Below are 23,729 nucleotides of genomic sequence, written 5' to 3' on the forward strand. Positions count from 1 at the left end.
CCCAAATTTTATAGTCAATAAATTCTTGATGTATAAATTGCATTCCTTCAACTGTAAAAGGAACTCATTCCTTCTTCTCTTGTTACTTAGTTTAAATGACAGCACAAGAGGGGAACAGCCTGCTGAAATCTATGTTAGCGCCTCCTTCATATCAGTGCAGAGAAGGGCCTTTCACAGCCCACTTACTGTTCTCAAGGAGCAATTTTTCCATTCATTATAAGGAAAATTACTTTTCTTTCCTCTTTTCCTGAGAGAACTAAGGGATCATAAATGGCCTTTTCTATGGCATTGTATAAGCACTAGGAAAATTAAAGTGTGATGTGTTTTGAAAATATATTGTCCGTAAATTCGACAGTTCACAAAATATTGCTCTAATAGGTAATTTGCACAAGATTATTCACTATAGAAATATGATCTTAATGGTTTGAAGTAGGACTAAATCAGATTTTATACCTAGAAAACCAGCAGTATTTATTTGGGGATTTTTATCAGTCACAGGGAAGGCTTTTGCCTAATGTAAATGTAAACACAGACTAGAAAATATAGTGACACACACACACAGCTTAGTTTTCAGGGGTAGTTTGACTATAAGTAAAGAAAGTATAGTTCATTCATTATAGCTCTTAATAGCATGTATATTCTACATACTATTAAGAACTGATTTAATCATCCCCACCTTTGAAAGACACAGCTTCTTCACATCTCTGGGAGCAATCATGATCCATCAATGACTCATAACCACTCCAGCAGACTACGGCCTAATGATCTCTATAATTAGCCTATGGCAATGAATAAGTGAAGTTCTCTAATATCATGGCAGGGTAGATGTGTAATATACAGCTGAGTCACTTTAAATTTTGAATGTAACAGAAAAGAACTTTAAAACTTAATCAACGTTAGTCAAAACTATGGAGACACACCATTTTCTTAGTTATATTTTTTATACATCCATGGCTAGAAATAGCATCAAATGTGAGTTTTTTTAATTGGTTACAGGGGGACATTTTTAAAGATTAGATATATAGAGTCATTCAAAAGTGGTTTAAAAGAACACCCAATGATTTGATCTGTATTGGTGTGTTTTGCTGAAAGCCTCACTTTCGGTTTCAAGGTTAGTAGGATTCGCTGGCAAAATAACCACTCTACACTCAAACAAGAATTTAGAGAGAGTTTATTAAATTAACAAAGTTTGCAGTATACTAATTAAGAAAAGAATAGTATAACTAACTAAGAAAGAATGATACAGACAGGTTTACACATCACCGAATTGGGGAAGCAGCTACATGCAGATCCAAGCAGCGCTGGGAAGTCCCTTGAACAGCAATCTGGAGTCCCATTTGGGAAGGTCCCAGGCGGTGCGTCCACTCCATTGCTGAGACTTCAGTTTGCCACCCAAAGGAGCCCAGCTTTTAGCACCAGGCCACAAGCTGATAACGATCAGCCTACGTGGAAGTTTGCAGCTCTGGTTGTTGTCATAAATGCCTTGGTCTTAACTCTTAAGTCTGAGAATGTCCTTGAGCCCCCGGGGGCTGGCCAGACCCTCAAGGTGCAAGAAGTCCCATGACTTACTCCCTGTTTTATTTAATGGTTTACAATGTATGCTGGTGCCACCCCTGCTGGCCTGGGTGTACCTCAGCAGTTTGGCATGCAGCCAGCTTTAGCGTCATTGTCTGGTCAGAGAGAGGCCTAGTGCCACCTCTGAAACCTGAACAAGACTACTTTACTAGCTTCCCCAACATGGTGGGTGGTCACTTTCTATAATCTTGGGGAGGAATTTTTGGAAGGATTGAAATGAGTGGAGGAAAACTTACCACTCCTCTCATTTTCCTCCATCTTTTCCATCTTCCACAAGGTTGTCAGGACTTGGATCCCTGTGGTTGGAATTGAAAGTTGAATGAATGCATTCTCAATTATATTGTTTTACTTTCATGTTGACGAATTTAAAAATTATATTTCCTAAGTAGAAGGTCTTACGTTAGGATGGATTTTGCAGGATCTTCGCAGGGTCTTTTTTTAACCAAGAGGCATTTAGCAAAAGAGGCGAGAGAACAGGTCGGTTTTTTGGTTCTGGCTTGGGGAGGATGGTCCATTAAGCCAACTCCATAATAGTTTAGTGATTTGAGAAGAAATAACTGGAAGATTGACCGTCAGCTTATTAAGCTTTCTTTAAAACCCAGAGGAGGCTGTTAAGTTATACTGTAACTTTAACTTTAGGCTCTATTTAAATAAAGAAATTGATCGGATAATTCTGCCCAAGATGGAATAGAAATTACATTTATTGAGTTAGGTGCATAAATATGCCATCCAATTTATTTTATTCATAGTGCTTTGTAGCATTACCCACTTTACATACACTATCTAACTTAATCCTTAGCTTCCTCTCGGAAGGTAGGCAATATTTTATAGATATCTCAAATCTCTATCTTCAGCTCTTCTCTCTCCAAGCTCACTTATCCGTTTGCTTCCTGGATGCGTCTGACTGCAACCCCCAATTCTACATATTCTAAACTGAATGTATTATTCATTCCCTTTCCCCAAATCTGCTTCTTCTCTTAGATTCGGAGCTTCAGTTAATTGCTAGACATCCTGTTCATCCATCTTGGTTTTCCCTTCTCACTCAACTTCACAACCAAGTAGTCTCTAAGCCTTATCTATTTTATATTCTAAATATGTTTTCACATCTGTTCCTATTACTACTAAACTGTATAATTCAGAGCATCATTTCTACATACATGAATGTCACAGCCTTCTTATTTGTCCTTTCCTCTAGTAATGCTTCCCTTTTACCTCTTAAATAGATTTGCTCATTTTAATGATTTCTACAGTGATTTCTTTCTACAATGCGATCTGTCTATGTCACTTCCCTGTTTAAAGCTTTTTAAAGTGTCTACAAGAAAACCCACGAAACGCCCTCTGGCCTGGACTTTTCTGAGCTTCATACTCACCCATTCTTGTGTACATTCCAAACTCAAATAACAACCTGCTGTCAGACTGTTCCCATACAAACCGTACTGTTTCTCAACCCCATGCCTTTATTCTCTCCCCTTATCTAGAACTCTCTCCAATATTCTTCATGTGGCTAATGTTTATTCCTATTTCAAGTCTCATTCATATATCTTCTCCATCAGAACATTTCTCTTTACGCCCAGGGCGGAAATATGCCCCCTTTTGTCTTTGTGTTATTTAGTTTCCTGTACTTTATTTAACCTAAGAATATATATACTGAGCATTTAATAAGCATATATATGTATATATATATATAGTTTCTGGGGCTCATTAGATGCCTAATGATATTTGTTGAATGGCTTAATTAATGTTTATTGAATAGACAGGGAATCTGAGGATTAGAGAGATTGATTACCCAGTAATTACACTCCGAATTAGAGGAAAGCAGAGTAGCTATTCAAATCTATTCTCTCATTACAGTAAGCCAGAAAGCTAAGTATTACCAATTCTCTTTCACAAAGAGGGAGGCAAGGCTTGAAGAGGTTGGGTAGCCTGGCCAAGGCTAGCAGGCAGCCGAGTTAGAATTCTATGCCAAGGTCCATGCTCTTTCCACCATTCCTGAGTTACAGACGGAGTCATTAAATCTTGGGAGATCAATTATATTCTTTTAAATAAATAATATGAATGAGTAGGTTGGTCATGTCAAAGCTAACGAATCAGTTTTGTGCACTTGAAGAAACACTTAAAAACCCACACATTTATCAACCTAACAGTACCTTAGAATTTTAGCTTACCATGATTTTTCCCCTTTCCTTTCCACAAATATCTTTAAACTGCACCTAGATGGAAAACATGGAGTTAGGAACAATGATGGACTGAAAGTGAAGAAGCAGGATTCCTTCCTTCAAGGGCATCACATTCTAGTTGGGAAGTTGAAGCATACAAGGCAAGATATGGAAAATGTCACTGTGAAATGGGCCTAAGCAAAGCCTGAATCAGAGAGCCCATGCTGGTTATTTAGAAATATGACCTTTCATATCTAGAGAATATTTCCATCAGAAAAAAGAAGCCCCAAATTCAGAACTTCTAGAAATATGTTTCTTACCACCTTAAGCAAAATATGCTTAGAGACAAAGTTGTGAATTGACATAGGGTCAGTTAAAAAATACCTGGTTAAATACCTAGCCATATTTATGTTGGTAAAACTAAGTGAATAGATGATCAATTACCTTTGCATTTGTTAAAAGTAGTCATCTAATATGTATAGTTCTGGTGAAATCAAATAAATAATCATAATAGTTTAAGATTTGATCCTATTTTTATCTTAATTTTATGCCCTAAAATTCCATGATTCTGTATTTGCAACTCTCTGTAGAAATAAACTCAAGCTCTTTGTTTTCCCCACTTTATTTCTCTTCTTTTAGTTAAAGGCGAAACCTCTCTTTATGAAGGTTTTATCTCTGTAAAATATCTAGACTTATACAAATAAAAAGAGAATCTTTCATATAATTTCAAATAATTCTGAAAATATGATTGATAGTAGCATCCTTTAAAAAGTAAATGGTCAGTAAATAGCTGTTGATATAATTTTATTTCTAAAAGTATTTTTAAGGGAAATGAGATTAGGGATTTGAAGTTCCTCAACAATAAAACTTATCTATCACAAGATATTAAATTCTTAATAATTGCCTTGCTAGGGAACTATACACAATCTTATATATGACTCAATCAGTTTCTATTATTAGGATAAGAATCAGAATGAAAACTTCCAAAGTTGTGACTTATTCTGAATAATATTGTTGGAGGCTAGGAGGGGGCGAGTATGTTTGAAATTCACAAATAACCCTCAAAACTAATTTTGTGACAGTTTCAGTATCCAAAATTGGACTCCGCAAATTTTAGGAAAAAGAATAAAAATGAACTGATTTATTTTGACCTCATTCTCTATCTTGGAGATAATCCTTTTGGCCTAAAAAGCAATGGATTGAACACGGATACGTTCTTATGATCACTGGACTAACAAAACATGAACAGTTAATCTCCGAGGGAACAAATAGTTGACTGTGTTCTTTTGTTCTCACCATGACAATTTCTACATGATAAGTTTTGGTAAAAGTTATTTTCCTATCTCATTCATCCTAAAAGAGATTGTTTTTTAAAACATTAAAAAAAATTTTTGCCCTGGACAGGTAAACAAATTTTGCTTTCACAGAGTTGCTCATCATATCTAAATTCTGAATTAGAGATAAGGTTGGCATCACAAGAAGACACAATGACTCGGTAGCAGTACTCCCAGGATTTCAAATGTGAGGTGTGGAGTGGAGCTAGTAAACTCCTTCAATGTCAGAAAGAAATCTCTCAGACTCCTAAAATGGCCTAAAAATGGGCTCATTCTGCACTTCAATTTTACTTTTGGCAAAAGTACAAACTTAAAAAAAAATAGTTATCTTGGAAATGTACAAAGTAAGAAATACAGTGTGGATTCTGAAGGTATTTTAAGGATAACTGTCATTTCAAATGAAAGTTTCAGGTTAGGTTTCAAGGGAAAGGTGGCAGCTAATTAGTTTCTCACCATTTTGACACACAAGGTCAAATATCAGAAGGGCTTTTTATACCATCTTATGAAAGGGATTTTGTGCCTTTGGGTGGTACTCCCTAAATATACCTAGTTAATATGGATAGCTTGGCAAAGAAGACATCTGACATTGTATTTTGTCTGAGAGATAATAGAAGAGATATGGACTGATCACTTCTCTCTCACTCCCACCCTCACATTCTCCATTCCCAAAAGGTAACCTCTTCAGCCAAACTTACCAATAGGTAGAGAGAAAATTAAAAATATATGCATATAAAACTATTATGAGATTAATGACAATTTCAGAACTGCAAATTACCTTATTTATATTATCTTTTCTTGCTAAGCCTTATATTAATACTAAGGTAACATTAAATTATTGATTTAAAAATAAAATAATTCATATATTGATTCAGCAAGTTTTTATGAAATGCCTATTATTTTCTAGGCACTATTCTAGGCACTACTGATGCTGAGGGGAAAAAACAATGTCTTTGCTCTTCTAGCGCCTATTTATGGTAGGAGAGACAGAAAAGAAACAGACAAATAGGTAAAGACCCCAATATCACATAATGATAATGTAATAAAGAAAAATGATATAGATGAAGAGTGAGAAACTCAAGGAAGAATCTTTAGCTTGGGTGGTCAGGGAAGGCTTACCCAAGGAGGTAACATCTGAGCAGAGAATTTTTCCTTCCTTCATTTGACAAATATTTATTGAATACTTAATATGTGTAGGTCACTATGATTGCCACTGAGGGTTGTAGAATAAGACACAATCCCTGGTTTCTGAGAGCTTACAATCTAGCAGAGGAGCAGAGACTATATAATATTAATTAAATGTTGTAAGTAAACTGCAAATGATGTAAGAGGTCAGAAGAGGGAAATATTTCTTTCAGCACTAGTTATTAAGAAAGACTACAGAACAAGATAGACTTAAAAATGGATGTGTAGACAGGTAGATGTGGGTCTGTGTGTGAAAGGAAATCCATGGAGGAATGGAAGAACCCATCATGAATAAAAACAAAGCAGCTAGGGGACTTCCCTGGTGGTCCAGTGGTAAAGCATCCGTCTTACAATGCAGGGGACGCGGGTTATCCCTGATCAGGGAACTAAGATCCCACATGCTGCGGGTCAACCAATCCTGCACGCCACAACTACTGAGCTCACGCACCTCAACTAGAGAGCCCGCCGTGCCACAAACTGCAGAGCCCACAAGCTCTGGAACCCGCATGCCACAACTACAGAGCCCATGTGCCCTGGAGCCTGTGCACCACAACTAGAGAAAACCCATACACCACAGCTAGAGAGAAGTCCACCCACCACAGCGAAGAGCCGGCGACCCACAGCGAAAGATCCCCATGCCTCAGCGAAGATCCTGCATGCCGCAACTAAGACCTGACGCAGCCAAAAATAAATTAAATAAATAAATAAATAAATAATAAATTAAAAAAAAAAAAGGCAGCTAGAAATGCAAAGCATACTTAGAGAGCAGTAAGAGTATTGCTTGGCTTGAACCTGAGATGTGCTTCAGAAACAGCCTCTGAATAATCCTAACAGCTCAAAACACCTCCTACAAGCAAGAAAGTTATTTGAAAACTTGCATTCTATCTATAAAATCCAGGTGAATTTTACATTCTATTTCATGAATTCATGTATCTTTATTTTTTTTTATTTTTTAAATTTTTTTAAACATCTTTATTGGAGTACAATTGCTTTACAATGGTGTATTAGTTTCTGCTTTATAACAAAGTGAATCAGTTATACATAAATATATGTTCCCATATCTCTTGCCTCTTGCGTCTCCCTCCCTCCCACCCTCCCTATCCCACCCCTCCAGGCTGTCACAAAGCACCGAGCTGATATCCCTGTGCCATGCGGCTGCTTCCCACTAGCTATCTACCTTACGTTTGTTAGTGTATGTATGTCCATGACTCTCTCTCGCCCTGTCACAGCTCACCCTTCCCCCTCCCCATATCCTCAAGTCCGTTCTCCAGTAGGTCTGTGTCTTTATTCCTGTCTTACCCCTAGGTTCTTCATGACATTTTTTTTTCTTAAATTCCATATATATGTGTTAGCATACGATATTTGTCTTTCTCTTTCTGACTTACTTCACTCTGTATGACAGACTCTAGGTCTATCCATCTCATTACAAATAGCTCAATTTCGTTTCTTTTTATGGCTGAGTAATATTCCATTGTATATATGTGCCACATATTCTTTATCCATTCATCTGATGATGGGCACTTAGGTTGTTTCCATCTCCGGGCTATTGTAAATAGAGCTGCAATGAACATTTTGGTACATGACTCTTTTTGAATTTTGGTTTTCTCAGGGTATATGCCCAGTAGTGGGATGTATCTTTATTTTTAATATAAAAATATTTTCCCTAAAACCCTTTGAGTAAAATGAACACTTAGGAAGGCATGCCATATTTACCCTGTGGCTTCTAGTAGCCCTCTCAAATAGCTGGACATTCACATTTTACTTTGAAAACCAAGGATAGAAGGATAAAGGGAAAAACTCTAAAAAAGTTGATTGGATCCAAATATTATTAGATCTTGAATAACAGGCCCCCAGACATTTGAATTTTGTCATGTAGGAAATGGAAAAAACTAAGAAATGGTTTTTAACAGGGCCTTAGCCTTACCTTTTGATCATGCTGTTTCCCCACTCTGCCTAGAGCGACTTCCTCTTCCAAATCTTACCCATCCGTTATGGTCCAGCTCAAAAATAACCCCTTCACTCAGCCTTCTGTGATTTCTACACCTGGATTTCCATGGCAGTTGGTCAGTACTTCCTTGGCACTTAGCACATTTCACTTTGCATTTTAATCACTTTATGTTCATGGCTCTGTCCCCTGTAGCACCATGAACAGGGACTTCCAAGGAGAAAAGAAATGCTTGTAGAATGAATGTATATTAAGAGCTCCTGAATGGAATGATTAATCTGGTTGCAGGATGAAGAATGTACCAGAGATGTGTAGCCTAGAAACAGTGAAATGGGTTAAGAGGCTATTAAAAATTTTCCACCATGAGCTAGTGAGTGCTGAGCTAGGAAGCTGTCATTGGTTATTTAAAATAAAAAGGAAGGAATGAATATGTAACATATCACAGAGGAAGAATCTGAGTATTTTATTTGACTAGAGAAGAGAAAGGCATGCGGGAAGGTGGAATTCTGGTCTATTAACCAATTTTGGGAATTTAGGGAGTCCTCCTGTGGAGGGAAGATGAAACATTTGGATTTTTGATGTGTTGATGATGGAAACTATAATGGAACTGTCAGGTGTCAAGTGGGAGTGGCTCAACACTGGAAAAAGTTCTAAATGTAGGTAAATTTAAGAGCCATTTGTACAGAAGTGAGATTGGAAATTACGGTGGTGTACAAAGTCTCTGAACAAGCCCTTTTGAGCAGTGAGAGGGGAGTGGAGGAATGACAGTGAGTAATGTCCACATTAACAAGAGAAATAGAGAAAAGGGAGGTGAAGTAGAGTACAAGGAATGAAAGGTTGGGGAGGCAGGAAGAGAAGCAGGGTGTTTGGAAACAGAAGAGTTTCCAGGAACAAACTCACATCCATCAGAGGGTGAGGAGTTAGTTACACTGGCAGGGCAGTTGGGAGACCTTTAGCATGGGCGGAATAGAAAGCAAGATTTCAGAAAGGTGAAGAGAGAACGTGGGTGGAGACAACAAGCCTGGGGTTACAAATGCTCCTTTGAAATGTGTGTGGCTCTAGAAGGAGGGAGAGGCTTACCAGAGGCTGGGAGCCAGAGTTGCAATCAAGAGGAAACACGGTGGCCCCATATTTTGATGCCACCCCAATTTAACTTTAGGCTCCTCCCTTCCCTACCAGGCACAAGACATTTCATTCTCTGTCTTTTCTGGTCTGTCCTCAAATTCACCAGAAGTGCCCCAGAGTACTGACCTTTTCAAAACTACTGTTTCTGTTGAAAACATATCTGTCCTCCATCCCATTTCTTTGAAGTGGCATTTTCAAGTGTTCCACAAATATAGTTCCTCAAGATGCTGTATGAAAAAGGACCCACAGACTCTACCCTTTTTTATTGTTGCTGTCAAAAACCTTTTGGTGGTTCCATGTTGGAGAAATTTTGTTTTAGGGTCTTGGTTGTGGATAATTAATCTGATAGATGCATGCATGGTTGGTTTAATGATTATGAAAGGAAGATTAACCTTCTGCTATTAAATATTTATAATTTGCCAGAGAATTCAGGAGAGAATCCAAAAGCAAGTTCAGTGTGGGGATTCAGCCTTATGGATGACAAGTAGGGATAAAATTTTGGGCAGCAGCATCTTTTAGACCTCTCAAATCACACCATCCAAGTGCATGATGGCTACTCAATATCTATATCACTTTTATATCCACAGCTAAGTGCTATATCCTTTTTTACTAGGGCTATTACTCTGTTTTACTCTAAGTAAAAACTTCAATCAGTTTTTCATCCAGCCTGAAAATGGAAGGGAGGAGTACAACACCGTAATGATATCGTACGCACTGCATTTTTACCTTCACAAATTCTTGTTACAGGTTACTTGAACCTTCACTTGACCATCAGTTGTGAAAATTGTATTTTTTTGCCTCATTCACTTTGAAAAAGGCTCTTCTCAACTGCAAAATGAAAAGATTTCTTAAAGAAGCAGTCCTTGCCCTTAGAGATACTCTTGGTCCTTATTTCTAGGGCTGGGTGATAACGGTTATGACCGTCAGCTCCTGAGCTTGGCTACCTGGCTTCAGATCCTGGTTCCACCACTTGCCACTACCTCATATGGAGAAAGTTATTTAAACTCTTAAATTATAATTTTTTCTGATTAATAATAATATATCAGTATCTTGGTTTATAGTGAAGATTGCACAAGATAATCTGTGTAAGGGTTTAACCCAGTGCTCACAATAAGCTCATCAGTAAATACAAGCTTTTATTTTCATTGTCCTTTTTTGAGGAGCAGCATTAGGGCTGTTGGGTACAAATCACACTTCCGTGGTACTCAGATATTTTATAATGGGAACACATTAACCCTGTGGCACAATTTAGTCTAAATAACATTGGTTAAAGACTGGTCTCATGAAACGTCTATAAATCCAAGCTCTTGAAAGGATCTACAGGCATACTTTGACATGATATATTAAAGAGGATCAGAAATTGCTGAATCATTTCCAGCCAAAGAAATAAATTTATAGAGACAGATTGCACCATGAAATTATCAAGTCTGTATTTTGACAGACTAATTTCTTTTTATAGAACCAGAAATGTCATCAATTAAGAGGAATGAAAAATTATAGGAAAAGAGCTTGGATATCTATGAAGTGTTACAATACAAGGTTTCCTGCTCTATCTACATTTAAAGTTTCATTGTTTTCAGAACTTGCCTGATTATCTTCTGGGGGGCCAACTCTGCAGTTGAATTTGCAATGTCGCTGCTGGAAGTCTACTCCCATGGACAGCTAATCCATGGAAACCCATCATCCTCGGGCAGTTTACAGAGTTCAGCATGTATTACTCTCTTCTCTCTCCAAATCCCAAGAAAGACACCATCAGTACAGCCCGCTCAGCTCTTGTCTTCTGCTCTCCACTTGATGTTGGCACTCTGCTCACTAGGGAGCTTTCCTCACTGGGCTGCTGAGAGTAGCGGTCTGGGCATGCACTGCTCCTCCCGAGACAGGCTTGGTCAGACTTAGCCTCGCTATTTGGGCTTTTCTATGTTTTCTGTAATGAGCAGTAGGGAAGGACTTTGTGTAGGGAAACTTTTAATATTGGAGAAAGCAGCATTCAATAAAGGACATAAAAGAGAAGGAATTGAAAGAGCACACACACATCAACTATACTTCAATTAAAAAAAAAGAATGCACACACACACACACACACACACACACACACATACACATACACACACGAAGACTGTAGGAAACAGAAATCAAGAAGGACTTAATTTGTTTGCCCTCACTCAATAATAAACAAATATGATAAAAATTATTCACACTTTTTCAGTATTTGTAATATGCTAGGCACTAAGTGCTTTTCATTCTTCACAGCAGCCCTGTGAAAAAAATAAAATTATTAACCAAGGTTTGTAGGTGAGGAACTTGTGGCATCAAGTAAAGTTAAATAACTTGCCCAAGGTTACACAGCTAGTAGGTGGTAGAACCGGGACTCAGACTCAAGCTGTTTAGTTACAAAGCTTTTATTCTGAATGCTTTATTACTATAAAATGAAAAAGATATCACAATAATTTCTGTCACACTTACTGAACAGATATTTCATGAAGTTTCTAAGCTCTAAAGTTTAATAAAAACACTAGTAATTACTATTCATTCATGTCTCCAAATACATAGTGAGAACTTACGAAGTGCCAGATTCCGTGTAAGTTATTTTGACAATGATTTCTTCTAATTGCTGTTGTTCATATTTTCTATCTAACTTTCAGGCAAGTTCTGTTCTCTGTCTTGGCTCATATAGGGAGCTATGATGGAGAAACTGTCCTGTGGAACAATAGCACAGAAAATGCTCACTATATCCTTCACCCTGATTATCAGCGGCTGCTAAAATCAAAATCGGGTGAGCCTAAGTTTGCAACTAAAATAATGTGGCTGAGTTCAGCCACAGTAAGCCTGGTTGTTTGTTCATGGACCTGCTGCAGCTTGCTCCTAAATTATAGATGATTGGCTATAAGCACAAGGGATTAGTGATGTCGTCTCGTCAAAGTGACTAAAAAGAACCTTGAGATTTACTTGGCTTAGCAAATTCTCCATGGCTGCTGTTCCTTCTCTTTATGCTACATCAGCGTTTCTGAATCACTGACAGCAGGGAGCAGGCCTCTCATTTTTATCTAGTTTATTTTTTGCCAATAAACCTCGCCAAATTGCCTTTGGCTGAACCTTGGGCGCTCCTTGGTAGGAAAATGGGAACTCGTGTTCACTTGATAGGCTGCTCAGGCTCAATCTACAGCTTGTATTAAATATTATACCACCTGGAAATCTTAAATTATTTCTTGCTTTAGAAACCTGTGAGAAGCGTGAGATGGGAGTAACTTGTGTTTGATGGGAGTTTAGCATAGCAGATGAATATTTTATACTTAAGCAAAATGTCTTGACAATTGCCTTTCACATTTTATTTTAGTTTCTTTAGATACTAAAGGTTTTTCCTCAGACTAATTTATTTGGGTAATGAATATGTCATTCCTCATGGCCCAGTGAGGTTCTGTTGTCTCAACTGGATAAACTCACAGAGGCTGAGTTAGACCTTATGAAAGGACTGGTCATCAGATACAGCTTTTGTGTGTGTGTGTGAAAAGCTAAGGGAGTAATTTTTTAGGAGGAAGATGACTAACTTAAGAGATTTAGAGTTTACTTGGCTGCAGGCACAAAACTCTGACCTGCTTTATGTCCAAAGAGCTAATCATGAGGGTTCATCTGAACCCTCCATGGAGAGGGTGGAATTCTGCATCTTTGTCTGCATTAGTCCTCAGGAGAGTACAGTCTTGTTCTGATAGTGAACCTAATTGTGGCTATGATTAAACACAGACAGACAGATAGGAAAGAAAAGCAGATAATGTCAAATGTATAAAAGACACAAGAGGCATTGCTATAGATTTCTTGCTTTGAAATTTTGAAGACACCTCTGTATAGGTTTTTCATAACTGTGTGCAGACTGTTTATAGATTCTGAGATGAATATCCCCAGTTTTTATTAGTGTGGCTTGGAGATGATATCATTAGATCATTGAAGCACCATTAGGAATATCCTTTCCAGGGTAACTCACTAAAATAATATTGCTTAAGAATGATCATTGAAATACATTACATAGTCGTATCTCATGTTCATTACATTATTTGCAAGCTTAATATTAATGATTAATAAGTTGAAAATGCCATGATATTAAAATCACATTTGTCTTGAACATATCAGGATCTCTAAGGTGTTAGCAGGGACTATAAAATGAAGTCCCTATTAATTCACATCAAGGGAAAACACAGTAAGCTTGTACGGAGCATGAGAAATAAAAATGGAATCAAGCAATCCTTGTAGTCGGGGTTGAGGAAGTGAACAGCACAAGGCTCCGTAGATGTTGACTGGAAACATATTGTGAGATTTGCTGGAGTCTTTGGAGGCTGTGATGGGGGTGAGCCTATTGTTTTTCATAAGTGTTTTGTTTGAAAAGCATATGTCTCTTCATTTAAGACACCTGGCTTCTCTCCATCTCAGATAGAGAGCCTCAAAAGCTTCCTGGTGCCGGGAGGAGCTGCTTCACCCACCCCACGTCTGACCAGGCTACTCTGGGAGCCTGTTCCTTTGAGACAGACACTGAGTGCAATAAAGCTGTTATAAGGCTTTGCTTCCTTGAAGCAAGAAAAAACATTGCAGCCACAGGTAAAATATATATTTATATTTTGACCGTAGACTGCTTTGATATATTGTAAAGTGTCGGAGCAGGGAACAATAAAGAAAGTTCAATCTAATCCGATCTAGGTCTTGTAGAGTTTGACTGCATCTAGCGAACAGTCAGCACCAGGTCACAAGAAGCCACAGGGCGTGGCAGACGAGGTTAGGATTCAGGAGGATGGGTCCAGAACAGGAGCTAGACCAGACCCCAGAAGCAATTTATACAGTGCTGTGTATGTCAGGATCAGAGCGAGGAAAAACTCTGGGCAACAATCAGAATTGGTGTTGTAGCCATGGCGTAGAGATTTGGTAGGGTAGAGGGCACAGCAAGAAATATGCTCCAAATATATGAGCCAAAGCTTAGGTCTGCATGGGGTAGAAGGGTTGAGTCTTGAGATGACCACACTGGCACTTATTATCAAAGTGGGCTATGAGAAAATAGTGAGAAACTTGGAGATTGGGGGCAATAGCAAAATTTGAAATAGCCGCTGCTAACTGCTATCCCAGGTCGAGAGAGCTGCCTGCTCTTTGTCTTCATTTTTTTGGTGTGGGGCTATGGGTAATGCTTTGGGTGTCTTTACCAACTACGAATCCTTTCCAGAATAAGTCAGAGTTCTGGTTAGAGCTTCTTCTAAGATGTATGCTAACGTATGATTTACCATAGTTATTTGATATTATAATAGATTGAATAACTATTTGCTTAATTTCCCCTTTGTCTTCAATGGCTGTGTTAGTGTGGTGTTGATGCAGCCTACATGCTCCCAGAGTAAAAATCTGCTCCTGAGAACAATGCGTAGTTTTGACCTTTCACCTAAAAAAGTAATTTTTTAATTTTAGAAATATTTTTCCTCAACAATAGGAATCTAGACATATATATGTTATATGATTGAAAAAAGAAATCTGAACCATGTTTTCCACATTCACTCTCTCATATTCAATTTGCAGACGGAAAATCTGCATGATTTTCTTATATAATTTTTCTGCATTAAAAGTCAATAAAGGTATACCCCTATAGAGTTTTAGAACCATTGCAAAATATTTAAGATAGGCCTTGAAACAGATTCTAAAACGCTCTATTTTCCAGGACGCACTTATACTTACAAAATGAACTATTATCCTGAAATTGCTCTCAACACTAATTCTTCTTACTGTTATCAGTATTCCCAAATTGTTTCCACTGAAGCGGCTACATACCATTATTTCTACCTTAAACAGATATGATTGTTAATAGGCAGCACATTTGTGAAGCAAATTGGAAGTCTACAGATTTATCAAATAATAATAGGAACTTTGCCACAGAAGAATAATTTAGGTAAAGTGCTTCTACAAGCCTATAAAAATGGAAAATGAAAAGGTTAGTTCTAGGCCTATGAACCAAGAAAGTGTTCCATAAGGACTTACAATGAATTCTTGATGAAAGATTAAAAAACAAGCTCATAAGTAGAATTCAAAGCATACAGCTACATAGAGGAATCAATAGCTATGCTGCTATAACTACATATACGTATCCAGCTCTGTGCAAGAGGAATTTTACTTCTTTGGTATATGTGTCCAACGGGTAATTAAGAAAGATGTGTTTTACGTAATTGAAATATTATTATAATGTTGAAATTAGTATTTTGTAAGTTTATTTGAAGTAACAGATTGCTTCTATCAAAATTTAAAAACCCAAATAATATCAAAACAATGAACGAAGGAGTGGTAACTAGATTTAATGGAACATCTTACACATCTTATCTCATTTAATATTCAACAAAAACCAGTGAATGTATCATAGGGTTTTTTCCAGTTTATATTTGAGAGAATCAGAGTGCTGGAAGTTGATTTTGGGGCTATTCACCTCTCCAACATCCATATGCTTTCTACAGGGCAAACCAGTGAGGAAGTTGTTTCTTGTGTTTGTAGTTTCCTAATTAGAGGTTCTCTTACATATTAGGGGGAGCCAACCTGGTGTCATGTGGAGGATCTGGGTATGTCAGATTCTGGGATACATTTAAGAAGCACCTTCTGGCTGAATTTTTGGCTCATAACGTTGTTGGTTCCATTATTGTGTCTACTGATAAGTCAAATTGATACCTCGCCGCAGGAGATCTTGAGGGGTGGTTGAAAATCTGGAATACAGAGGTACATTGAAAAAATTCTAACATTATCTCTTTATAATTTTTGACTGCCTTTTGTTGCAGATAACTATGAATCAGGTCTTGTCTGTTTTCTAGATAAAGGAAGACACGATCAATCTGAGTATTTTAAAGAAAACATATGTATTGATCAGACTTCTTTTAAATAATTCATGGGGAAAAACAGATTTTTCTCAATATTGAAAATCCTCTGTTAATATATCGTCAAATCAATCCTCCAATTTAGGAATGCAGTATTGTCAGTAATATACCATGCATTGTTTGAGAATAAACAGTTAAGATATGCCTTATTTGAAATGAGACCGTAAACATAATTTAAATAGAGTCCTGGCCTTTCATCTAACATTACTGTCATCCTGAGTTAGTTTGGGATTTTTGTGTCACTGATTACCTGCTCAATTTTCTAATAATACTATAAAATAGTAGTATTTTTTGTATTTTATACAAAAAAAGGCTTTACGAAATAACTAAGGAAAACTATCAAAGGTATAAAATGAACAGTTTTACTAGCACATATTTCTTAATTAAAATAAAATTGCAGTACAGATTGTGTTTGGTGGACACAGTTTATATGGCACCCATACCTGGAACAGCCCTATTTCTTGCTTCAGCACCATCTAAAGGACTTATACTCCAGACAACAGCCGCTTGAAGGCACTCTTTTTTTTTTGCACCTCATCTCACCAGAGCCCATGTGGCATGGCCATATAGCAATGTCAGCATTGCATTAACTTCTCCAACTGCCAGAAGCAGCTTTTCAACTCCTTTCATGTTCAGAATGCCAGCGTTGCCCCACGCTGTCTCATCACACCTGCCCACACACCGATTTGAGTTCCCACCCAGACACTCTTTTTCCTGAGAAGAGTCTAGCACTTGCCTTATTTACAGAGCAGAAGAGGCTGTACAGCTCTTGGAGACTTCCGCATTACCCGGCCCAAAACGGTCTACCTGCACAATTTACCATCATTTTCTGATTTACCATCACCCTCCGTGTCCTAAAGGGCTGTACGGAATTCTGTCAGCACAGGTTGATATCCTCAAGCCGACTTCACAAAGGGAGCAACAACAGACTTCGTCTTCCAGCATGAAGAGAATCGCCATACTCAGGGCATGAGAGTGGCACCTGAGGCTGCTGAATAGGACCATGTTAACTGGCCAGATAGAAACTGAGGTTCCAGGCTATGCTCAGACCACCATGTCTGAACAGTGCTGGTTGAATCAGATCGGGATGATATTTTGTCCCCCAAAGTACAAAGGGAACAGGAGCTGAGTTCCCATGAAAATAAATGGAAAAAAGGAAAGAAATGTGAGACAATAAATATTTTCTTTCTTCTATTTTTTTATAAGCAGGTATAAATCACAGCTTAGTTTCATGGGAGGAAGGGGTTAAAAGCATGAGCTCTGAAATGAGCCAGCTTGAGTCAAACGCCAAACTCTACCACTTATTAGCTTCTGTGAGCTCAGGCAATTTATTCAAACTCTCTGTGCCTCTGTTTCCTCATCTATAAAATAGGAATAATGAGCATTCATCCCTCATGGGATGGGCAATTGTGAAGATTACATGGAATTATTCATGTAGAGACCTTAGGACAGGAGAAACTCAGCAAACATTAGCAATTGTTATTTAGGCAGGAATAAATCAGACAATGAACAGAAGAGTTTGGTTTTTTCCTAAAATTTTCTATATTTGATTATTACCTGATTATTACTTGGCTGTCATAGTCATCTGTTTGATAATAATGCAGTAAATCCATCCACATTGTAGTGTGTTTCTACTAAATTTTGAAATTGAAGGGATCCACTTATTTTGGAGGAGAAATTTTTCTCAGAAATCCTGGTACATTTTGAGCTGCGTTGAGGCCCCAAACTTTTCATGTCTCCAGTGTCCTCCACTTGATGGAACTGCCTTGGTTAATAAGGAAGGCCTGGAGCTACAGTTCCAGAAATGGAAGTCAGTTCTTTCATGACTAATGAACTTGAATGGCCGATGAGATTCAAATGGAAATCAGGCCTAGCTCATAATAAATAAATTTAATCAAGTAAATTAGTCAAGTAAATATTAGAATAATAAGAAAATGATATTTCTACCTGACCAAAGATCTGGACAGGAGCACCACAGACAACAGTCACACAAATGCTGCAGTCTTCAGAGGCGGAGAGAACCAGTAAGCGGCCACCCGGCTCACACATCTCTACGGAAATTATCCAGTCTTCATGAGGTGAGGTCGGAACGATCTTTTCAGAGTTGGGGCTTCTGTGAGTTTGTTCTTACTGGAATTAAGACAGTACTCCTGAATGAACAGAAATGCCAGAATTCTAAAATGTGCAAATATTAAATGATTGCAGTGATGTAACACTTTTTTTTAAAGTCTGATACGGAAATTGAAAAAGGTACATTTGGGAACAGCAATCTGTGATACAAATGCAAAAGAACAGCTCATGGTAACAGAGGTTAGGAAAATCGTATGAACGTTCAAAAAAAGGTTTCTAACTGATTTAACTAACTTGAGAAGTGGGAAGAAAGGAAGGAGGGGAGGGGGAGGATGGAAAGAAAAAAAATCAACAGTAAAATCAGCTATTTGATGAAATTGATGAACTTCATCATGTATATAGGTCGTCACATATTCGTTATCCATTTTATATATATTAGTGTATATATATCAATCAAAATCTCCCAATTCATCCCACCACTGCCCCCCGCCCCTGCCACTTTCCCCTCTTGGTGTCCATATGTTTGTTCTCTACATCTGTGTCTCTATTTCTGCCCTGCACACTGGTTCTTCTGTACCATTTTTCTGGGTTCCATGTATATGCGTTAATATACGATATTTGTTTTTCTCTTTCTGACTTACTTCACTCTGTATGACAGCCTCTAGGTCCATCCACATCTCTGCTTTTGTATTTCAAAGGACTCAGCCTCAGAAAGCCTGCGTGAAAATAGTTTGGTTTTTTTCCCTTCTGTTCGAGATAGGAAAAGAGCCACCAGAGCTGGGTAGTTTTAGAAAGTAAAGGCGGGCAAAGCGGGGGACAGCTGGGTTTTCTAGTCCCTTCTGCTTGAGCTTTAAATGTTTTTTAAGAACTCACTTTTGTCAAGCTGTCTTGGATATGGGTGCCGCTAGTTCCAAGGGCCACAGGAGGCCGTGGGAGGGGAGGGCAATGGAGAGCAGGGGAGGAAGAAAGAGAGAAAATTAGCAGATACTGGAAAAAAGCAACAGTGAATGTCCTTCTCATAGTGTGAGAAGAGACACCCTTTCACAGAAAGAACAGAAAGATATGGGAGGCAGACGGAAATACAGAGATAAGAAGAGACTCAATTCTTAAATATAGCTCGGATCAGAGCAATTTTTCCTGAACCAGCTTGATTTGTACAGTGTAGTGACTTTTGACCTACATTTGAATGTTGCATTTGTCTTTTCGTGGAATTAATTCTGTTCTAGCAGTTATAAAAACAAAAGGAAAAGCAATCGTGTATTTTAATTTCTTACACTAAGGCTTCATTTTCCAATCACATTCAGTCTGATTAAAGTATTCAAAATTTAATGCAGTGTGATTCAGTATATTTCAAAAAAGAAGTTTTTTTTTTAATAACTGTGAATCAGTTTTATAACATAGCTATTGACCTGAGGTTGGTTTTCAAGTTAGATTTTTAAAAGTATGTGATGTGCTATGTCTATTTCTAGAGTTGGAGAGATAGGGGTAGGGATGGTTTATCTGTGGAGATACACTTATCCCAAGAAACTGTCAGATGATTGTGGTATAAAAAGAAATTAGATGACGCTTGTGCTTCTTCAGTGTCCATCTCAGCACTGACCACTGTTGTGTTGGGCAGAGTGTGTACTGGCACCCCTCCTCAGCTGATTGCTTTGATGGCCAGTGACTTTGATGGAGCCTATTCACCCAGTGTTTAAAATTTGATTTAGTTGCCCATGTTTAAACATTAAGAGGTTTCATATAATATCCAAATTTCTTGCTTCTCTTGGAAAAGAACATGTCATTCCCTGAGAGTAGCTGTGGCCCCCTTTATGGAAAATGGGTTCCCTCTAAGTCAGTGTAATGCCACCTTTCTTTCCCTTTTGCCTATGAACACTGAGGCTGACTTTCATTTGCTATTTATCATCTTATACGAGACTTGATTTATTCATTGACACTGCCTTCCTGACCCCTGTAGGCATTGTACTTTGTAAATCCTCTGACAAAGGTTGATCATTCATAGGCCAGTCAGATATGCTGGGGATCCCTAACGTTCCCTCATATCACACAGGCTCTGTTCCCTGCTGCGTTCCTGTGGATATAGTGTGAACAAATAGAAGACAAGGAAATTGCTTCTGTATTTAAAACATAAATTGTCAATGGGGAGCTCTCACTAGATGGATACACATTAAGAGCGGTAGCCAAGATCTGCGAAAATTATCATGTAACACATATATTTTTCTAGGAAAAAGTACTCAGTAATTGGACTGGCTTTTGAGATTTTGGGAGGGGAAGATGCAAAGAAAGTAGTAGTATGAAAAATTCAGACAGTTCTTCGACCAAAGCTTTGTTTTTCTTTTTAGTTAATATACATCTTGCTATACAGGATTTTAAAGTGGGAATGTTAATTTCTTTTTAGCAGTTCATTATTATCTCTTCAGAAAATATCTGTTTGTTTCTTATGATACATCACTTTCTAACTTTATTAAAGTTACATGTATATGTCCCATCTCCCTTAGAAGACTGTAAGCTCCTTGAGTTCAGGAACCATATCATCTTCATTTCTGGTGTCCCCAGGACTTCAATTAATAATCTAGCACATGTTAGACACATATAAATGTTCAAGGAAAATACATTTTATAAAAGTAAATCTCTATTTTTTCAGGCAAAGCATTGGCGACTTGAGAACTGTTTTTCCTTTCCTAAAAGAAATACTAATTTAATGGAAGATAAGATTCAAGAGAAAAGCATAAAGGAAATTCCTTTGCTTTCTAAGGAGGAATCATGGTTAGACCCATCAAAACATTCTCTACTTGATAAGAAAAACAAAGAGTCAACATACAAGTAAGTACATCTTACCTGTAAAGAGTAAAATTGACCCTAAATTCCTTCTGTGCTTTGTGGAATGTTCAATGACTACTTCAAGATTTTGCTAACATTTATGTTATTGGTAGGTATGTGTCTATAGCAACGGGAGAACGTATGTTCTCAGGGTGATATCTGTTTCTTACTTCTTGTCTCTGTTGAATGCTTGACTTCTGTTCTGTGTCTTCCAGTCTCTTGTTTCTACTCCATTATCAACCTAATTTTGGAAATTAACCCCTTTCTTTAAAAGCAATATATGTGTGTATATGTGTATGTATGTATCTACCTAGCTAGTTACCTGTCCATCTTAGAATGTATGTCAGATTTTACTCCTGGTTTTGGTAAGGCACACAGAGGTATATATGTCAGAAGTTCAAAGAGCTTGACTTTGAATATTGGATATCACTCTCCTTTTATGACTTCTAGCCTTTCCTTCCTGTTCAGCCATTTCTTCTTTTCATGCCACTCTGATGGATCCCATTCTTACATTCCTCTAACTCTAATGCCAGGCAGTTTTAATTGTTTCTTTTGTTTCCCATATTCTTGCTAACTCATGCTCTCATAATTTCACCTTTCATATTAAACAATCTTTTGAGAAAACGATTTTGTTCATTGTATTTTCGTTGATACAATTGGCATTTTTATTACCGTGTGCCTATATTACTTTTTTTAAGGTCTACAGAAAAATTGCATAGAAAGCACAGAGAATTCCTACATACCCCACGCCTATCCCACACAGTGTCAAACATTAGTGTGGTACATTTGTTATGATTGATGAACCAATATTGATACTTTATTGTTAACTAAAGTCCATAGTTTACATTAAGGGAGTACAGTTGAGGGTTCTCTGATGACACCAGGCAGAGACCTCTGCATTGCACCTTTCTAAATTAATGCACTCTTTGGCTAAACTCTTGGGGCTCAAACCCACCAGTTGGGGTTTTTCTGTTCCAGTCTCCTCACACTGGCAGCCTCGCCTCTTGCACAGCTTCTCTTGGGTTAACTTCTGCTTGACCAATAGGAAGCTCACACGTCCTTGCCACACCAACTGCTCCACAGCTACCCCTTCTCCTCCTCTCACTGGGGTACTTTCAACCACAGTAGACTTTTTCAGATATTAATGAGTCACTGGTTCACTGTGTCCCTCTAATGGTTACCCCAGGGGGCATGTGTTAAACTCTTTGCCTGGTTTATGTGAACAGGAGCTAGAACTGAGGGGGAAGCATTCCTCCTCTCCCGTGGGAGTGGTTCTCAGTGCACACCTACGACTCTCTCCAGTACAGTCCTCTCTTAGGATTGCTGCATCCTTAGTCTGTTTCTATCCTAGAGTGGTGGTTGGCCTGAGTATCACAAGATGCTACCTCCTTGACAAAGTGGGCCTGCACAAGGAATCGATCTAGCACCTCACTTTGGAATGTGGGAATACATTTTACCTCTTAATTAATTAATTATTTTGCTTTCAAACATTTTGGACCTCTGATGACGAGGTAGGAGAGAAAAAAAAATTCCCCTTTAAACATCCTGTTACACTAAGTTACCTTTTGGTATTTGTTCTTCCATTTCCTTGAATTATGGCTTGCTGAAATGTCAAGTGGCATTTTACTTTCAGGCAGAAGAATCTTTCAGTTTAGAAATACAGCATGACCGATCCTGTACGAGAATAGAGGGCTGAGAATGGAAAGACTTGGTGTACAATAAAATGCCCCCACCCAGTCACCCAACTCAATTGTACAGATCAGGAGATAAAGTTACCCCAGGGTAACACAGATTGATCATTGTTTCTCTTCCTGTGACACTCCTAGAAGAGTGAATGCAAGTGTCACAGATTCCTGTTTGAGTATTTCAGCCAAGATATTAAGTTCCCATTACTTATGACAATCTCAGTTATTCTTTTTTTTTAAATTAGCCTTTCCTTAGATTTAAAAATTGGCACTTTAAACTGTTGACTTCTTTCCTGACTTCTATCCATCTTATTTCATTTCCTATTGTTCCATGACACTTTACTTGTCTTCTGAAAATTAGTGCTGATGTATACGTTCCTAACTTCACAGATTTCTCTTAAAACTAGAGCTTTGCATTCTGCCAGAGGAAATAAGACTACAGCAGAGTGATCATCTCACCTTCGTTATACATTTCTGTGGGCCTTGGGAGATGTTTCCGGCAGTAAAAAGCAAAGTTATCTCTGTTTATACCACATCTTTTCAAGTGACAACACATCCCAAAATACCTGTGATATTTAAAATTTCTGCCTTTAATTCAAATGAGTGAATTGAAATAAATTTTAAGACTGTAATAATGAGATAGAAGGGAATAATATCATTTTGGAATTTTTGAACTATTTGAAAGGAAAAGGTTAAAAACGTATCCTCAGAATTGACTTGGCAGGTACAGCCCTCACTTCTCCCAGAAACATGTCCATGAATCCTATGGAGAAAACCTACAAATGAAATACAATTGTCAGATGTAGAATGTCTCTTGTGGCCTCCATCCAGTACTGAAGAGATTACAGATCACCTTTTCCCTAAGAAAATATTATTCTGAAGAATGTGCCCTATTTCTAATCAGATTAGGAAATCCAAGGAGAAAATCATGCCAGTTCTTGTCCATATGCAAAAGTATGAAA

The 23,729-nt window shown here is 37.9% G+C and overlaps 1 protein-coding gene across 1 annotated transcript in view; it reads left to right on the forward strand.

Annotated features, from left to right (window-relative positions):
- The window catches only part of WDR49 (WD repeat domain 49), a 139,191-nt gene that overhangs the window by 87,816 nt on the left and 27,646 nt on the right, over window positions 1-23,729 (forward strand). Inside the window, 6 exon segments of the mRNA XM_089909919.1 lie at window positions 9,956-9,987; window positions 9,990-10,064; window positions 11,992-12,090; window positions 13,737-13,901; window positions 15,850-16,052; window positions 20,868-21,082. Coding sequence (XP_089766045.1) covers window positions 9,956-9,987; window positions 9,990-10,064; window positions 11,992-12,090; window positions 13,737-13,901; window positions 15,850-16,052; window positions 20,868-21,082 — 789 coding nt within the window.

Source organism: Delphinapterus leucas, chromosome 4 (genome assembly GCF_059928025.1).
Source record: "Delphinapterus leucas isolate spDelLeu-1000000601 "Yukka" chromosome 4, BTC_Dleu_Yukka2, whole genome shotgun sequence".
NCBI classification, from domain to species: domain Eukaryota; kingdom Metazoa; phylum Chordata; class Mammalia; order Artiodactyla; family Monodontidae; genus Delphinapterus; species Delphinapterus leucas.